General features: G+C 40.5%; 2 protein-coding genes across 3 annotated transcripts; both read right to left on the reverse strand.

Annotated features, from left to right (window-relative positions):
* Positions 1 to 570: 570 nt before the first annotated feature.
* On the reverse strand, positions 571 to 3,132 carry LOC4334937 (probable disease resistance RPP8-like protein 2). 2 transcript variants are annotated; one of them, XM_015778281.2, is made up of 3 exons: positions 2,780 to 3,132; positions 1,207 to 2,668; positions 571 to 1,066 (listed from the first exon to the last, which is right to left on the reverse strand). In XM_015778281.2, the coding sequence occupies exon 2, from the start codon at positions 2,641 to 2,643 to the stop codon at positions 1,624 to 1,626; it is 1,020 nt and encodes a 339-aa protein (XP_015633767.1). In that variant the 5' UTR covers positions 2,644 to 2,668; positions 2,780 to 3,132; the 3' UTR covers positions 571 to 1,066; positions 1,207 to 1,623. The 2 variants fall into 2 exon arrangements, with proteins under 2 accessions (XP_015633767.1, XP_015633768.1); XM_015778282.2 differs by having other exon boundaries at positions 1,207 to 2,690; positions 2,780 to 3,029.
* An 11,513-nt stretch (positions 3,133 to 14,645) lies between these two features.
* Positions 14,646 to 19,486, reverse strand: LOC9266406 (transcription factor E2FC). Its single transcript, XM_015778491.3, has 13 exons — positions 18,951 to 19,486; positions 17,868 to 18,030; positions 17,690 to 17,746; positions 17,531 to 17,616; positions 17,325 to 17,413; positions 17,188 to 17,242; positions 16,170 to 16,222; positions 16,034 to 16,084; positions 15,909 to 15,957; positions 15,762 to 15,827; positions 15,579 to 15,673; positions 15,270 to 15,480; positions 14,646 to 15,190 (listed from the first exon to the last, which is right to left on the reverse strand). The coding sequence occupies exons 1-13, from the start codon at positions 19,344 to 19,346 to the stop codon at positions 15,125 to 15,127; spliced, it is 1,437 nt and encodes a 478-aa protein (XP_015633977.1). The 5' UTR covers positions 19,347 to 19,486; the 3' UTR covers positions 14,646 to 15,124.
* Between the last annotated feature and the right edge of the window lie 208 nt (positions 19,487 to 19,694).

Below are 19,694 nucleotides of genomic sequence, written 5' to 3' on the forward strand. Positions count from 1 at the left end.
CACCTAAACCTGCCATATATGCAATATGGCTATAAATAGAGGGAGAAGGCTCACCGTTATACACGCCCCAAGAGAAGAGAATGAATGAGAATATGGCCACACCATCATATCTTGTGTCTCTATTTTCGTAGACATTATGCAACCCCTCTGTACTACGGACGTAGCACATGATTGCATAATAGAAGGGACATGATGACTTGATGGGAGGTTGGGTCCAGAGCACAAAATTATTAAAATGCCCTCTTAATTTTGTGAAAAGATTGAATTGCCCTTCTGATAGCAATCCCGAAAACCCTTCCTGTTCCATTCTAGCCGGATGCTCCACCATTTATTAATTACTACTTTCGTTTTAAAATAAGTTAATTTAGTATAAAATACCGTTCACATTCATAGCATTATGGTATGTCATATTTCGTACAAAATTAACTTATTTTAGAAGTCCTATTCAGCTCTTCTTTTGGTTTAATTCTTCCGAAACATTGTCACCAGTCTGATAAGCCAAAATCCTTGCAAACTGATTTCTTACCTTGCAAAGCTTAACCTTTTCAGCTTGCTAGCAAAACACCATGCTCAAGTGTTTCACCGAAGGATCAAATACTTTCATGGGAATGCATATACATATTTCTTCAGTGTTCAATATTGTACCAACATGCCAGGTTTTTACAACATGGAATGCATAAGCATGGCATAAAACACGAAAAATAAATGTTACAAAATCACCGTAGGATAAAAAAAAAATAGACATTTGATATTCGTCCACGTCATCTCGAATAAAATTTTTAACCCATGGTTAAATCTGAGAGTTATTCATGAAATTTTTTTTACTGCCACTCTAGGTGACATGGATAAATCTCATACATTCATTTTTATGCTAATATTAGTTTCTAAGTTGTCACTGTATATGTGGTTTGCACTTTATATTTTTCCCCATCTAACAAGTCCCGTAGAACCAAATTCAGCAGAGGTCGTTAAGCGTGATGACCACCGAGCAGTGACACTTGCGCTATGCTGTTGGTCTTGCCTTTCCCCTTGATACCTAGTACCACTTGCTTAAGACCATTCCCACCTACATAAAAGATTAGAAACTGTTCAGCTCTGAATGATTGAATGAAGTTAAAAGCAGCACTATTCTCGTCCTATGATAACAAAAGAAACAGAGAGGAAAACACATCTAGATGAAGGGTTAATGTCGGGCAAAGTCTGTACCTTGAGTTTAAACGATTTCTAGTCGCTGGATGGAGCGAATCCTTTCCCAGGCAGCGCCAGTCCTGCCTTGTAGCTTCTTCATAAGAAGAGGATGGCATCCGTTAAACTCGAGGGATTTCAAGGATGCCATCATAGGCATGGCATCATCGGGGAAGTCATGAAGTTCAGGGCAATCAGATATCTCTAGTCTCTCGAGGGACTGCAGTTTATGCAGGCACATGCTCAAACTCCTGTCTGTCACAGGACATCGGGTTAACGACAGGCTCCTAACAGAAGCAAGGAGGTTGAGGTTTGGCTCAGTCGACCATGTGTAGTGCTCGATTCTGATTGAACCGATTGCCTTTATGTGATCCGGATGCAGGAAATCTTCATGCAGCAGATGGACAGCATCCGCACGGATATCCAAGGTAAAAGAAATCATGTGTTCCCTCGTTCCCCTTGTTTGAAGGGGGCAAGGACATCCTCCCATTCCTTCCTGCTCCGCTGATGATCGTCGTCGTCCGACTCATCGTTGCAGACATCGTCGAGGACGAGCAGGTACCTCTGGGATGACAGAGACACCAGCCTGACGAACTCCGCCTGAAGGGCACCAAAGCTCATCTGGTCGGCGCACCTGTGTGTAGCCGCAGTAGCAGTAGCACCCGGTCCGGACATCCAGATCTCAGCCAAGAGGTCCTTGTTCCTGTACTTGTGTGGGACGCTCGCCCAGATCACATGATCAAACCTTGCTTGAACGTCCACGTGCCTCAGCGCGTGCTGAGCAAGCGCAGTCTTGCCAACGCCGCCGTCGCCGACGACCGCCACGACTTGACCGCCGCCATTGCCATTGCCACCAGGCCGCCGGGGAGGATCGTACAGCAAGGCCGACACCAGCCGATCGTACTCCTCCTTGTAACCGTAGAGTTTGCCGTCCGGCAATAGGCCCGTGGCCGATCTTGGCCTCGACGCGGACGCACCCCCATCTCCTCCTCCTTGTGATGACCGGAAATTTGACAGCTGGACAAGATCCCGCTGGTTCTGCTGCATCCGTGGCAGGTCATTCATCGACTTGTCCAGCCGGTTCAACGCGCCGTCTATTCCGACTATCCGCTTAGCTTGTTCAACTATAGAATGGATAACCTGCCTGACCTTGTGCTTCCTCGCCCAGATACTGTCTCTGTAGTCGACGGCGTCCAAGATGTCCTCAGCCTCGTGGATGGCGTCCATCAGCTCACTCAGTTGCCCCACGATCCGACGGTCGCTCATGAACTGTTCCTGTTCCTCCACCGTGTCCACGGCCACTGCGATCTTCCCCACTTCACCCACCAGCTGTGCAACGTCCTTTCTGTAATCTCTCAAGCGTCTGTACTTCCTCGCCACAAAGGATTCCGCGATTTCGGCGATCTTGATGCCCGGCGAAATCGCCGGCCCAACCGTCGAAATTGCTCCAATCGGCATGCCTAGCCGCCGCCTCTCTCCCTCTCTGTGTACAAAGAAAACAACAGCTAGCAGAGATAATTAAGAATGATGAACTACGAACTACAAAGTGATATGTTTAATTAGTTGTACAAGATGATCCGACCGATTGATCTACCTGTCGACACACAAGGCCAATCTGCAATCAGCGATCGATATATGATTGATGCAGTACAGCCTGGCTGGTGATGCTCGTGCAAGATCAATCACACCACACGACCACTACTACTGTGGGAGATCTAGCTGCAGCCTGCTATGACATATGATCGATCCTAGCTTCCAATGGCACCAGCATCGCCGACGAGATCAAAGGCGACAAAATTAAAGAAGAGTCCTTAATTAGCAAATGAACAAGTAAATAAATGGTGGAGGAGCAAAGTGAAGGGGATGAGCGCCTACCGTCCAAAGTGTGCAGGTCGGCCCCGTGGGGTCGTCAAAACTCAAAACAAGTCAAAAAGATAGGAGCCAGCCGCGGGCGGAAAACGATAGAGACGCTGTATATAAAGGGGACATATCGGTGAAAATGAGCTAAGTGTTGAAAACTCGTGAAAATCATACCTAAAAGTTTCATAAATTCATGAAAAAAATACTAGAGATAGGTGTAAATATGAAATACATTCTCACCAAATCTCAAGTTCAAACTCAACTTCGTTTAGGAGTAACAAAAAAGACAAATTTCAGGTGAATAGTAACAGGACACTATTTACCTGAAATTTGTCTTTTTTGTTTCTCATAAACGAACTTGAGTTTGGAGTTAAGATTTGGTGAGAATGTATTTCATATCTACACCTATCTCTAGTATTTTTTTCATAAATTTACGAAACTTTTAGGTATGATTTTCACGAGTTTTCAACACTTAGCTCAATTTCACCGGATATGTCCTCGTATATAAAAGAGTCAAAATTTTGAACAAATATTTTAGCAGTGGCAGTTCCTATCTTACCCGGTGCACCGGGCAGCATGTAGGGTTGGCAACGGGGTGGGTTGGGGGCGGGTTGGGCTGGAACGCCCCCGCCCCCGCTCCCCGACTTCTCCCCCCGACCCCGACCCCGCAGAGGTGGTCGGGTGGAACACGTCACCCGCCCCCGTCCCCGCAGGGGACCCGGCGGGTGAGCGGGGCCCCGCACAACCCGGCTGGAAGACGACGAGGCGAGCCGCGGTGGACGAGACGAGGCGAGGCCCGCACTACCTAGCCGTCGATGGACAACGGCGACGAGGCGAGCCGCCGCCGCCCGCACTTGGCCTGGCCTTCGCCGCCCGCGCCTGGCCTTCGCAGCCGCCTCCTGTGCCCTGGCCGACACCGTCGCCCGCCCAGGTCGCGCCTGGTCGTCGATGCCACCGCCCGCGCCTGGCCGTCGCCACCGCCGCGCCTAGTCGCCGACTCCGCTGCCCGCGCCTGGTCGCCGCTGCCGCCCGCGCCTGGCCGTCGACGCCGCCGCCCGCGCCTGGCCGTCGACGCCGCCGTCTGCACCCTGGCCGCGCCATCGCCCGTGCCTGGCTGTCAACGCCGCCGCCGCCTGTGGTGTGAGGGTGACGGGGAGAGGAGATTGGGGAGAGGAAAGAGGATAAGGTTAGGGTTAGGCTCTTTTATTTTTATATTTTAGACTTTTGTTGGGTTGGGCTCTTTTGGGTCTCAGGATTACATTTTAAGGTTTAATATACATCCTCCAGGGCCCCGCGGGTGAAATGCCTCCCCCGTCCCCTCCCCGCAAAAATACGGGGCCCCGACCCCGCCTCACCCGTGGGTCAAAAATTGAACCCGCCCCCGCCCCCGTAGGGTCGGGTCCCCGCAGGGGACCCGCCCCCGCGGGGGAAATTGCCATCCCTAGCAGCATGTGTATTTCTAGTTGTTTAAGGCTATATGAGAAAGTCTCGTACTCCCTCATTCCCTAAATGTTTGACACCGTTGACTTTTTTAAACAATAAATTAAATGATAGGAAAAGAATTAATAATTACTTAAATTTTTTTAATAAAACGAACAGTCAAACATTTTTAAAAAAGTTAACGGCGTCAAATATTTTGTGATGGAGGGAGTATTAGATATGGCTATGTATTCTGGGAACCTTTCTCACTTCAGCCATGTTCGATTTTGGAGGAGGATTAAAAAAATATGGGAGGAGATTGAGGGGGAATAATTCCACACCACAATAGGTGTGGAATAAAATCCGCTCCAATCCCTTCCTTATAGGGATTAAGCAAACAAGGTCCTCCTAGGTGGAGCATTTGGCGGGAAAGAAACGTAAGAATTTTCCAATACACAAACAGCGACGAATTGACGACTGTGGGTCTCATCTTAGAGGACCTAGACTAACGTGCATTAGCTTTGAACCTTGTATTAGCCTTATCTGTCTTTTGAAGTTGTAACCTCCCCTGTTCCTTAACTCTCTGAACCTTATTTGTGTTTTCTGCTTTTATTTCTTCTCAATATATTCGGAAGAGATTCTGTCAACGTCAGGTTCAAATAAGAAAAAGGCTATATTAGATACAAAATTACAATTTATGAATTCATAATTTTATAATTGTATATTTTTTAGAAATTCATAATTATTAAATTTAAAAATAGAAAAATTCGACTCAACTCAGGCTATGTTCGTTTGATGGAGTTAGGAACCTTTATCTTCATCATGGGAAATAGAGCGATTTATTAGCGCATGATTAATTAAGCGTTAGCTAATATAAACTTAAAAATAGATTAATATAATTTTCTAAAGCAACTTTTGGATATAATTTTTTTTTTTGCTAAAAAAGGTAACGTTTAGCAGTTTGTAAAGTGTGCCCATAGAAAATGAGAGAGTAGAAGTTGGAAAACTACACATCCAAACACAGCATCAGTGCTTATTAATTATAATTCTGACAAATGTCATGATTCTTAAATAGAGAACTACATATTTTACAATTACTAATTTTGAATTTAGAGGTATTAATCTAGCCAACTGTTTAGTCCTTATATATATACTTACAAAGTAGTACCATACACTTACCACGGACTTTCCTATCATATAGTTAACGATCAAATTTGGTAAATCATATGAACCAGGTTCGACATAGGAATCAAAGTGGATTCGGCGAAGGATTGTACTCAAAGAACAGAGTGCGTATCGGCTGCGAGGGCATCGGCTGAGGATCGCATCGGCTAAGATGGATTGGACAGAAGATAGCCGATACAGCCGATGTAGCCGATTTCGTTGAGATGGTTATGAAACTGTTTCCGGGATCGATCAACGTGCTACATGAGGATTGCCACGATGGAGATGAGCTCTTAGATAGGCAATTGTATCTATTAATTAGGATATTTTAGATAGTTTCTTTAGAGATATGTTTCGGCAAGAGTTTGCTGCTAAAACTCTTCCGTATCTTAGAAGTCTGTTAGAGATAAGAGTCGTGTCTAGCAAGGACCAATCATGTATCTCAGGTATAAATATGACCCGACCCTATGTAATTTACAACGACAGTTCAATAACACTTTCGGCGCATCGCCACCCTTTTTCTACTTTCATTGTTTCGACGAGTTCTTGCTTTCGGGTTGAGCTGCATCGATTTCGATCTTCAACAAGAGGTAAACTTGTCATGGCGGCTTGCGTTCTCGGGATTAGTGCTTCCATCATCATGATACTCTAATCTTGTTTATGTAAATTGTCGAGTTATCATATATGCTTCATAATCTTCATTGGATTCATAATCTAACCCGTGATCGGCTGGTATCTATCACTAGAAAGTAGCCGATAGAGTTAGATGTTGTTGTTAATTTAGATTATATAGCATATCTACCATCTTTTAGAGATTTTCATCATCTTGCCTAGATCTTTTGTTTATCTTTATGCTTAATGCTGCATCGGTTGAGTTCGATCTATTAAGTAATATTCATAACTGCAATATCTAGCCTGTTTTATGATCATCAATAGAGATAGTGTCGGAGTTTCAGCCGATCTTACCTGATTTAGCAATTTTAATCCTTATATGCTTGCTTGATATGCTAAATCTGCCCTTTGTATTAAGATCTTATTGCATAACGTATATTAAGCTTTCTGTTTGATATATTTTGTTTGTTTTTATATCTTAATATAGAGTGGTATCAGAGTATTAGCCGATACATGCTAGATCTATTTGATCGGCTATGCTATAAACGTATATATAATCATTATCTTAATGTATCTTTAGACTTAAGTGATTTATACTGTCTCGACTTGTTGTTCGATCTATCCCAATCACTTAGTTTAAATATACTTTGAGAAAAGGATTATATATCGTTAATAACTACAGTCGATCGAGTAGATTTAGTGTTACATTGCTTTATTCTTCATTGCCGATCTAGTGCCAATAACATCGGCTTAATGATTGACAATATGTCATCGGCTCCTAGCCGATCGGCTATCGTTTATGGATTTAACCTCGGTTTTCTTGTCTTTTCTTCTTGTTGATTGCAGGATCAAATCAACTGGCACGTCTTCGATCCTAAGAGCAAGATTTAGGACCTGCACTGGAGTTAAGCAGGTCTCCCAGACCTGTGTGTGTTTTTCGCATCAACACATATACTCACCCATTTTTTGTATCTCAATTAAATACTTTTATTAGGAACTAGGAAGGTAACCCGCGCATATACACGAGCATCTTATTTAATGTGCGTGAAATATTATTACCAATGTTCATGTGTGGGTGATTTTTTATTAAAATATTCTTTTACTGTATCAACTAAAATTGAGATTATTTAATGTGCTTTGATAACTGATTATGATTATATTCGAATTACCAGCATATAAATTCTAAATTGAATCCGTTAAGATCATTGGACAGATGTTGTGGCATATATCAACTAGTCTAAACATATATAACATATGCAATAAGTATAAACTACTCAATGAACATATAATTGAGAAAACAGTATATGAACCCTGAACACCAATAAATAAAAAAGATAAAGTTTTAATAAGCTCAAAGTCTTACAAAGAAAGAATAGTACTAGAGACATTCCCGAATCTTCAAGAGGACTAGGAAACCAAATAGTAAAGCTACTCTTAGCCTAATCTCCACTAATATAGCGACTAATAAAAATAAGAAATAGAGAGATTGCTTCTTGAGTGTGTGTTTGGAGAGAGGGCTTCTCCTCCTTTTATAGTTGTCTAATGACTGTTATTGATGGCTGTTTCACGCACAATCATCATTAAAAGCAATGAGGAAGCACCGCGTGAAGGGTGGAGATGAGAGGGGCTAGGCTAGGTTCGTTCGACCCCTGGTTCGGCCAAACAAGGGCAACCACCTCTCTCCACCACCTTTCTTCGTGAGCATGACATGTGGACCCTTGTATCAGTGCACGGTGGATAGCCTCAATTATGTCGGTTTGCTCTGATTTGTGAACCCTCCAATCCGTGTGCACTCTCCTGATTAGCCGGAAGTGTGTTCTTCACATGCCGGCTCATTTTCTCCTTCATTTAGTTGCTAATACCTGCATTCAAATTATTCTCCAAAGACAAGTGGAACTATATTATTTGGGACAATTATGCGTGTAAGAAACGTCAGTTCTGTTTATTTGTCGAGATAATTGGCAGCTGAATTTGGTACTTAACGACGTAAACAATAACCTATCATGAGGTAAAGACATCCATTCTAAATTACCTCCCTTCAATTAAGTAAGAAAATTTAAAATAGAGGTCGTAGTATTTTTTTTAGCAAATTACCACTAAATTGAAATGTGATGTAAAAAATACACATTTCTAGATTGATACACGCTAAATGTCAGGAATTTACGACGTACTTAGCAAGTTTTACCAAAAAGAAATAAATAGAGATGGTATTTTAATTCATCTCTTGAATTGACTTGGTTGTTTCCCTGTTAAGATTCCTTGATGCAAAACATGTGCTTGGTATGATCAATATGATGTACAACTAATAACTTTTTTTTCAAAATGTTTTCTATAAGAAATAAACACTAGATGGGGTACAGGTTATTACGTAAAATAACGATATCATTTAAAGATTTTTTTTGTCTAATTTATTAGTGACTTCATATATATATATATATATATATATATATATATATATATATATATATATATATATATATATATATATATATATATATTGTAAAATAACGATATCATCTAAAGATGCTATGATCATCTTTAGATTAATTATTTATCTCCTAAAAATATCATTGATTGATAAAAGCACATATCAAATTGTATAGGTAAATAGCCCCTACATAATTTAGTTGATAGAAAGTCGTTAGATGTCTAACAGGATACAAGTAACAGGTATGCCAGCTTTAGTAAAAATTAAGATTGGATATTATATTTGTTTTTTGTGAGAATTTTAGTTTTTTTATTTAGCGGAGGCCTCGATATGGAATTTTTCTGTTACACTTAAATATAGTCAATATGGATATTAATTATTGATTTCACTAAAAATTATAATAGTTCAAACAGACCATGAAAAACATAGGGAAAGCTGGCTACCTAATAAGTGGAGGCTTATTTGTGGTCTTTTCTTTGCCTATAAACATAATTTTAATTGTTATAGAGATTGAAAAAACAAAGAAAAGGAATGCCACACGCCGCAAACCGCATGGGGTCAGGGATGGAGGGAGGGTTGGGATGTTTTTTCTAAAAGAGTGTCAATAGTGGTTTAGACTGAGTACTATACTGTCATTTCCCAACTTCAACTCTCTAGTTTTCTGCGCGTACGCTTCTCGAACTGCTAGACAGTACATTTTTTGAAAAAAAACATTATATAAAAGTTGCTTTGAATGTCAGATTTTATAAGTAGATGTAATACTATTGAAAGTACATGTATGAATTTTTCTAGATCTTTTAGTGATATTTGTTAATTGGTGTGCATGGTGTGTACATGTGAGGACTTGTATTTCCCGTAAAATAATAGATCAACTGATTTAAATGAAAATTGATGGTCAGATTACTCTATTTTACTAGAATGCTAGTGGGGACTCGAGAGAAGTTATAGGATGCTACATGGCGTGTTAGAAGCATTTATATGAAGTTTAATAGATTTTTAGTATATAATATATTAGTTGTAGCAAGTATCTTTTAACCAAGTTGTTTTAATTTATAAAATGCGTCCTCCACCCCAAGTATAAGGGCGCATCCACCATTAACGGAAAGACATAAGAAAGAGTTAGTATGACCTCTTTATTTGGATCATATCAATAGATAAAACACATGCAACTAATGAAATTAGAGATTTTTAGGGTGAAGGATTTAGAAAACAAATTAATTATATGCATATATGCACACTGTATATTATAAAATATAAAAAAAAATATGGTTGCGCGTTATATTTTGAGATGGAGGAAATATCCAACAGATATTGATAGTTTCATATTTATGTTGTGTTAACGAAAGAAACCGTGCAATGGGTTGGCGGCTGGTTAAAAAAAATCATAGTACTGGCTCTTCATTTCAAGCACATTATTATTGCTAAATATATAGTAGTAACTGGTGCAGTCCAATCTAAACCAAACCCGCAATCACAGCCATAAACAGAGAAAAAAGAAAGTGTCGACATATATAGTGGAAGAGAAAATGAAGTTTGATCACTTTTTTTTGACAGAAAATAAAGTTTGATCACTGGCTGAGTTAAATAAGAACAATGATCGCTGTGGTGGGTATTATAGTTTGTGAAAGAAGCGTGTCTTTTTAGCCCAAGGACAACGTGAAAAGTTGTTTTTTTTTTCATCATATTCATCACACATTAGTTCGTGGAGTAGAAAAGTTGGCCTTTCATCATATTCATCACATTAGTTTGTCAAACATCTTTTGGATGCTGTCAGCTTTAGCCAGTGATCAGATTCCTTTTGGTTTAGACTGGTAATAGTGGGGTAGTATAAAGGAAAGCAGTCCGTTTGTCTGTTTCATTTGGCTCGCCGTCCCGCTCCCTTTCCTCGAAGATTCCGTCCATTTTCTTTGACATTGGGGGAGATGGGATAATTAACAATGTCGGACACAGAAATGTTAGGATGGGTACAACGCTAAAATAACATAGGACTGTCTATATAGGATTTACATGATTTTTTAGTCTTTCATGACACAGAAATGTTAGGATGGGTACAACGCTAAAATAATATGGGACTGTCTATATGGGATTTGCATGATTTTTTAGTCTTTCATTATACAGTGTTTCACTAAATAGATCAAAAATGTTTCACCAAGTAGATCGAAAATATTTCAATCTTTTAAAAAAGCTGGAACACAATTAAATCACTACATGAAACATTTTACTACAACATATGAAACAACGGTTCCGAATGTTTCACTAAGTAGATCGAAAATGTTTCAATCTTTTAGAAAGCTGAAACACCGTAAATGTTTCACCAAGTAAATCGAAAATGTTTCATCTTTTTAAAAGCTGAAACACAATTAAATCACTCCGTGAAACATTTTGCTACAACGTATGAAACAACGGTTCTGAATATATCGAAACATGAATGATTTAGCTATCAAAAATCATGCGACAGCTATTTAGCATTCCCCAATAATATTGTTCAATAAGACTGCACAGGCTTTTATTATTAATATTATAAATATTGGAATTCTATTATTATTATTATTATTATTATTATTATTATTATTATTATTATTATTATTATACTGAGTATATTGCATATTTAACTATTTGCCACCTCTATCTCAATGACATATGGGTCCACTTGTGTATATGACATATCAATCTAGTGACAAATAGTTAATTTTCACAACTGAAAGTGGTAAATAGTTAAATATCTTTGGCGCAAAAACATTATCGTTTCATCGTACTTACGTCGAGAGAAGTTCCAGAGAATACGGGAAAAAAACACGTACAGGTGGGTCTGGCTTGCAACTGGGCCGCGCACAAAGCTGATCCAGCTGAATGTCGTACTCTCGGATAGCCAGGAGCCCAGGCAGCCACCTGGGCCTTCTGAGTTTTGACCATAGCTAGGCTTGCTCCTGAATTTTATATTGTTAAATTGCAGACAGTGTAAGTTTGAATTGTAATGCACTTTAACCATATATATGCACGCGCAAGGCACGTTCCTGCGTTAGGAGCCATGGTAATCATTTAAACGTAATCAAGTTTATTATGTTTTTCCACGATGCATATTACAATGAACTTATAAGTGTGAAGTTCAATATTGCCACATATCACTCCCTTTACACTAACTATATAAATGGAGAACAAAACAATGATACCAAATATACAATTTGTCATATCTTGATAAATGTTTGGCAACCTTTAGCAATAGAACTGTCCAAGTATTTAGCATTCAAACAACTCTACTATATAAAGTGTCTTAATTGGTGGGTGGGGTGGGGGAGGGGGGGTCTACAAATCTACTCACTCCGTCCCACAAAAAGCCAACCTATGTAAAGTGTCTTAGTTGCAACGAATTATTTCACCAAATGGGCCGAAGCCATGCCGTTCAAGAATATTACTTGCACGGAGGTGATTGACTTTATCTTGAAGCATATTGTTCATAGATTCGATATTCCTTAAACATTGGCTACGGATCAAAGAGCTTCTTTTATGTCCAAGGAGATGAGAAGTTTTGCCGAATCTTATGATATTAACTTGTTGAGTTCTTCTCCTTGCTACGCTCAGGCTGATGGATAAGCCGAGTCGAGTAATAAAACATTGTTGAAATTAGTCAAAAAGAATATTGAAGAACACTCAAAGAAGTGGCATGAGATGCTTTCCAAAGCATTATGGGCTCATAGAATATCTAAACATGATGATGCTAAAGTCACTACTTTTGAGTTGGTTTATGGTCAAGAAGCCGTTTTGCCGGTTGAGGTAAATCTTGGCTCTCTTCGATATATCAAGCAAGACAACTTGTCGGTTGAAGATTACAAGACCTTGATGGGAGGCAATCTTGAAGACGTCATCGATAAGCGTTTGAAGACTTTGAAAGAGATGGAGACACTTCCAGGACAACGTTTTCAGAGAGCCATCAATGGGAAATACTTAAAGAAATACTTCCTGAGCATCTAGCAAGATGCTTAGAAAGTCCTACGGCCGATAATTGGATTATCGCGCTGAGATAACATGTTCTATGCTTTTAGGTTCACAATGTTCACCAAAAAGGCAGGGGAGCATGTGTTTACACCCAAATTTGGTACCTATGGACGAAATAGGGGAAAATTGCCAAAGTTTGGAAAGTACCGGGTTTCCTTCACATGGTCGGTCAGACCGCAGGTATGTGAGTGGTCAGACCACAGGTATGTAGCCGATCAGACCGTCAGAGTCTGAGCCCAAGTTTGTTTTCGTCGGGGTCTCAGGTTTCCTTGCTTGGGAAGGCATGTTTCGGGTTTTCTTTGGTTATATCCCGAGTTTGACGTGGAGGAGGACCTATAGAGGGCAAGACCAATCCCTATTTAAGGGACAAGGCTGGTTCAATTGTAATCCCCGAACACACAATATACTTGAATCGCTTTTTCTTTTATCTTTACTTTTCAGCTATGTTTTCTACTTTACCCTAATTTTAGTCCATCTTTGCCGATTTACGCCGTAAATCATCCGCCCCGCTACAAGAGTGCGACACCTCTTTTTAGGTTTGTCCTGAAACCTTTCATTTTGCCCACGAGACGGGTAGTTATCCCCATATCGATCTAAATCGGCCTAGAGGCTGATTTTGATCTCTAAATCGGCTCCGCTAGCCGGTTTAGCCCTTTTTCTACAAAACCCATATTAATTTGGCCTTTTGGCTAAATCGAGGTGGTTGGCGACTCCATATCACCGCAAGGCGTTTAGGTGCTGTGATCGTGCTTGTCGACTTGTCACAAAAAGTTGCCAACACCCCTTTTGCTTGCCTTGCTAGTTTGCTTATAAATCTAAGATTTTCGGAATATCTAAAAAATATTCAGAAATATCCGAAAATATTTGGAAATATCCAAAAAGTTCAGCTTTCGTATCTCTCCTATTATAAAAATTGAAGATGTTTTTGCCGGTACTTTTGGTATGTCATCCGTGTATGAGTCAGTTTTCATGTTCGTCCGCTTTTAGAAACATAAATCCGTATTTCAGTCGGTTTTTAAGTTCGTTCGTTTTTAGAAATATAAAAGGAATCGTATAAGAAATCTTTTTAAAAAACTCGCATGCTAACTTGAGATAATCGGACTCCTATTTGCAGCACATAATTTTCTAGCAAAATATATATCCAAGCGAATTTAACACAGTGAATTTCACCTTAACTAAACCATATATCTATCTCTACTATTATAAAAATTGAAGGTGTTTTTGCCGATATTTTGGTACGTCATCCGTGTTTAAGTCGGTTTTTAAGTCTATTCGCTTTTAGAAATACATATCCGTATTTGAGTCTAATTTTAAGTTCGTTTGCTTTTAGAAATACAAAAGGAGTAGTATAAGAAATCTCTCTAAAAAAACTTGCATGCTAACTTGAGATAAAAGTCAGACTCCTAACTGCATCTCATGGTTTTCTAAAATAAAATATCCAAGCGAATTTACACGGTGAATTTCACCCTAGCTAAACCATATAACAATTACAAGATTAAAATAATCCTCAACCGTTGCAACGCACGGGCATTTTTTCTAGTTTCCTTAAAAGTTTTAAATGCATATTCACCCAACTCTAGCCGACATTAACATCAAGATCCATTCATTGATCCTCCTCCCTCTCACTTCCATATGTTCTACTTTGTGTGGAAGGAAATCAGGATAGCCTCTTTCAACTACCGGAAAGGGCTTGTGTATGCTCCTCGTCTCATGAGGATGATTAAGAAAGTCACCCAGTTGACTCACAAGTTGCATCTCAAGCCTGATGTTTCATCATGGGCTGGTCCTTCACCGGGGCGGGCATCTCCACAGGGGCTGGGACGTCTGAGGTCCCTTCCTCTTCCTCTGCTCAACAAGCTGCTCCTGTTGCTTGCTTAGGAGCCTTCTCCTTTATTTCACATCTTGCGGAGCCTTTACTTAGGTTTCAAATTAGCCTATTCATCCCCGTAACCCTTTCAATTAGCAAGCACATAAATCCCAAACATGATCTGGAAACAAAATAATCTTTATTGATATGCTATCAGTAATTGAGCATTCCAGATTGCTAGCCAGAATGTACAACAATAATCCCCCTTTCAAGGGGAGAAGAGCAGATAAGCATCGCCTTCTTCTGGACTGTGTTGCCTTCTAACTTGGTATGCACACACGCAGTCCCTCTATTCGAAGGCTAATATAATCAAGAGCAGAAACCTACTGCAGCCTATCTTAAAGTATGCTTGTGGCTGAGCACCAACTACTAAAATGGGTCTGCCAATTTACAAGATCTACTGCCTACAATTGTATTCTCTGTGATTTGCCGGTTAACGAGAACAGAGCATGCACCAGGGAAAATCTCTGCAGTTACCAAAGCAGGACTTCAGTTGAAGGTGGACAGCAGATCCAACTCCTCCATCCAATGCAATTGTTGTATTGTATTTGTCATTGCTATTTCTCTAAGAGACTAATAGTCTGCAGAGCCATCAATTAAGTGCCCCATGTATCAGTCATACTAACGTCAGCGTCAGAACTGAGCCAGTAATCAGCAGCAATCTGCATAACGAATAACAATTAATATCAAACAACATCGAATGATTTGATTTCTGATGTGGTTTAGACGGAATTTTCTTACATCATCTGATGGTACAATTTTCACAATGCCAGGCACTGGATCGTCTCTTTTGGATGGCTCTGATGTATGCTCTCTTACACCATTGCTCTCCCCAATTTCCGATGCCTGAACATAATCCATCTGCTGCGGAGCTTGAGAACTTCCACTAGTGACCGCAGCATCCAAATTGTCTGCCATCTGCTGGTCTGCGTTGAATGTCTCCTGATGGTTACTGGTGAGAAAATAACAGTTTAGTAAATGATTAGCAGTTTAGCACAGAAGACCGACCGGTAGAATGAATTCTAGAAAGTCATGCTGGTGAGACTTTACCTTATTAGAAAGCAATCAACAGGACCCATTGCACTTCTAAATACAATCTGGTAGTGCTTCTCTTGATTATCCAGATCCTTATAAATGTCCATATCCTGGTAAAGGAAGAAAGATGTCAACAACCGCACCACACAGATTCATCATCTCTGTCCACATAGCTAAAAGTAGCTAAAGATCGCATACCAAATTAGGGTCTGGAACTTCAATATAGGTTCCTCGAGGAGCGTTTACTGCAATAAGAGTGGATCCCTGCTATCAACAACGAACTTGTTGGTACAACTTTACAATTGCAGGAAGAAGAAATAAACAAGAGACCAGAAGAGTCCTGACCTGAAAGCGAGGAATCGCATTGATATCTTCCTTCGAAACATACAACAACCTAAAAAGAAAAACACAATGATTCAGTTGACTATATAAAATATAAAAACTGCCATAATTGCAAATGGGAATCTTACTTTCTTCTGTCCTCATCGACTCTAAGGGCATTCAGTTTCTCTTGTGCTTCCCTGCAGAATCAGCAATTATCTATCAAAAGAGAGGGACCGAGACAAGAGAAATCAGATATATGTATTACTTTCAGGAAGTACTTACATTATTTCATCATCCAACCTGGACTCTTCATCATAAAGAGACTCAATTTCTTCCTGCAGAATATCAAAATCCAACAGGAAATTTCAAATGCAGGACAAAAATCTTAACATTCAAATGGAATGGCATGCGAACTGTCAGAGGATAGATTTGTTGATTTGTTGCATTGCCAGCACTTGAAACTTCAAGAAAGCCTCTAAATAAAGAAGAAGATTCATCATGGACTTAGGACTGAATTATTACGTTTTATTTTTACAGGCATACCCCAGCATGCCAGATCCACTAAAACTTCGCTCTAGCCAACCACTGTGGAAACATTTTTCTACCATTAAAATACTGGTTATGGTCAATTTATCCTACAATCTGCACTCATACAGATATGGCATCAGAAATTACCAGGAAACATAAACCATAGTTTCCTTGGATGGTACATAAAATGGTACCGTAACAGTCATGGTGATCGAGTTCAATTCCAACAGCTGTTACCAATATTATTTTACTTAACGTCATTGAAAAATAAAAGTTAGCCAAAGTATAATTGGTTCAAAAGCAGCAAAATAATTTTTATCTTGGTTCAATTTAGTTCAATTGGGATAATATGTATCACTGATTCTGTCTTCATGTAGTAAAATGATACAACCACCTTGTTACAAGGATGAGTACAGTAGTCTTTTAATACCTAGGCATATGCTCCAATAGTTGAGTGAAACGATACAGGAGAGGCCTGCCCTAATGCCCAGTTGTGATACATGAAGTAGCTTAATGTAATAAAAGAAGGGCACCATTTCTAGTACAAACACATAACCTACTGATAGTTCATGGTTCAATTTAAATTAGTCCACTTTCTGACTTGAAAAACAATAGAAGTAAAATGAGAACAATCTACCTCTATCTATAAAGATTAAAGAAAAAGAATGGAACTCATAATGATGTGTGTATAATTTACTTATGTGTAGCTTTAGGATAGTTAAAAGCATAAAATATGTACAGAATGAAGAGCATAAAGTACAACGGTACATACCTTCAATGCTGAGATTTGTCGTTCTCTCTCCTTAGGCTTTGACATATCAAAACCCCTTTGAATGTATTTATTTTGTCAGTAAAAACCTAAAATTAACTTGTGGAATGCATTAAGAAACATAAACAAATTACACTTACTTCCAACGAATCATATTCTTCAGTGTCTTTTCGATTAAATCTACACCTTCTAAAACATTTGTTATATCATATATCCTCCTCTTTTGCACCTACAGAAATTTATTAAAATATGGTACATCAGGGCACTTCACTCTTAGACAATTAAAAAGATTGAATGTCTGACAAGCGTGGAAAGCATTTTTTTCAATGATAATACTAAACCAGACCTCCAATGTCTCAGCCGCTTTATTTAAATCAAGGGTTCCATCTTCTGCTCCTTCAAGAAGGTTGATGAACTTCTTTGTAAGAAGACCTGGCAAAAGGGTAACAATTAATAAGAAACATGAAGCATTTTTTTTCATTGGGAAAAATGCATCATACTTTACCTAGCGAGCTGTCATAGCGACAGTTGTTTGGTGAAAATAAAGAAGGCCCAGCATCTCCTGAAAAGAAAATTAGAATGAACAACAGATGATAATCAAATGCTGGTATGAAACTTTTACAATGAAATTATCAGAGCAATGCACATTATGTAAAGTGGATAGAATATAAGCAGGACCGCACCTTCATTTGATCGAAGACTACCTTTTTTAAAACCTTTTGGTTTTCTAGGCCGTTTGATGCCTTTTACTGCCCCAGTTGTACATTCTTTATCAGGCCCTTGCACAGTCTCTCCTTTGGCGACTTCAGACTGTACAGTTTCTCTTTCATTTTTCTCCTCATTGTCCTAAAACATATGCACCATTCACAACACAACATTGTCAATTATCAAACATAATGTAACTGATCCAGCAACTATCTTGGAATGCTACGCTCCATTATGAAGATCAAGTATAACATCCATGAGCCTGAAAAATGGTCTCCTCAAAAGAGTGAAAGAGAATATGCAAATACTACAAGTATAAAACCCTCATTCCAACATAATACGAACCATAGTTGCAAGATTTCTCCAACCAAAAGGTAGGGATTGACTTGTACTATAAGCTCCTAGTACCAGGACAACCTCCTAACTCCTAAGGCCAGGTACCAAAGGTCGAAACCATCTACTCCAAACATTATATGCTATCAAACCAAATTCTAGCACATCATAAAAATCACTTGCTTATACATACTCCTACCAAACATGTTCCAAAGAGCTGATCTAAGTAGAAGAACCTGGTAAGCTTTACATAAAAGCAACTGCAGATGCAGATTAGTTTGTTGCCTGCAGTGGACAGTGCAGATTAGTTTGAACATGAGAAGCACCTGACAGAACTTAATCTAACACAGTCTTTTCCAAACCATATTTACACGTATCGATCTTACAGGTTACAGATGTCGACTGCAACATTACATTGTTGCCATTGGTCCTGAAACTGAGACTAAATAGAGTACCATTGCGCAAAGGAAGATTTGAAGCAGGCAGAGCTCAATCGATTCGGCCGTGCATGCCAAAATTTCTACTAAAGCCATCTTCGTGCCAACCTAAAGTTGTCCCAACCAAATTAACATCCCCGAACACATCTACCAATCCATAACATCCAAAATTGAATGATCGAATCATGCAACCAAACACTAGAATAAAGCTTAATACAAGCATCAATCGATTGAAACAGTAATGGCAAGGAGTAGACGGATTAACTCGGGGGGGACATTCCATTGACTCACCGCCGCGTTGGCCATCGGATTCCCCGTCGCGGGCGCAGCCACCTCTTCGGTAGCTGTAGCCATAGTCGTAGCCGGAGGCGGCGCCGCCACGGCGACCGCAGGCTGCTGCGGAGGCGGGCGAGCAGGCGTGACCGCGGGGGCGGCGGGAGGAGGAGGAGCAGTAGTAGTTGACGGCGGGGGCGGCCTCGGGGGCCTAGAGGAGGCCGCGGCGCGGAAGATGGGGATGGGAGAGGCGGCGCGGAAGTAGTGGACGTGAGCTCCGGGGGGCGGAGGCGCGTGGTGCGGGGCCGGCGGCGGCGGGAGCACGGAGCGGCGGAGGAAGACCTGCGGCGGCGCGGGCGCGGGCGCGGGCGGGGTCGGCGCGGGGCGGGGCGGGATGGCGGCGGATCCGTCCATGGAAGGAGAGCGCGAGGTAGGGTTTCGCCGCGCCGCTCGCCCGAGTCCGAGTCCGAGACGGCGGCGAGGAAGCGAGAGAGCGCGCGCCGCTTGGAGACGAAGAAGAGGAGGGAAAAGAGGGGGGGAAGAGAGAAGAGGAGGGGAGGGAGGGAAGGGGACGAGAGAGGGAAAACAACTCAACAACTTCTCCTTCTCTCTCTATCTCTCTCGTTTTCTTTTTTTTTTCTCTCTCTCTCTCTAACTCTCTTTCTTGCTCCTTCACCCTCTTTCTTCTTGCTTGTGTGGTTTATTCATTGGGATCCATGGGGTATTTATCGAGTTTACCTCGTGATAGTTTTGGTATGTATT

Source organism: Oryza sativa, chromosome 4 (genome assembly GCF_034140825.1).
Source record: "Oryza sativa Japonica Group chromosome 4, ASM3414082v1".
In the NCBI taxonomy this organism is placed as follows: domain Eukaryota; kingdom Viridiplantae; phylum Streptophyta; class Magnoliopsida; order Poales; family Poaceae; genus Oryza; species Oryza sativa.

Coding starts and splice junctions, on each gene's coding strand:
- LOC4334937 (XM_015778281.2), bottom strand. CDS start 2,643: ATGCCGATTGGAGCAATTTCGACGGTTGGGCCGGCGATTTCGCCGGGC.
- LOC9266406 (XM_015778491.3), bottom strand. CDS start 19,346: ATGGACGGATCCGCCGCCATCCCGCCCCGCCCCGCGCCGACCCCGCCC. Junction 17,747..17,867: donor TAGTCTTCGATCAAATGAAG/GTGCGGTCCTGC, acceptor TTTTCTTTTCAG/GAGATGCTGGGCCTTCTTTA. Junction 15,958..16,033: donor GTCGATGAGGACAGAAGAAA/GTAAGATTCCCA, acceptor TTTTCTTTTTAG/GTTGTTGTATGTTTCGAAGG.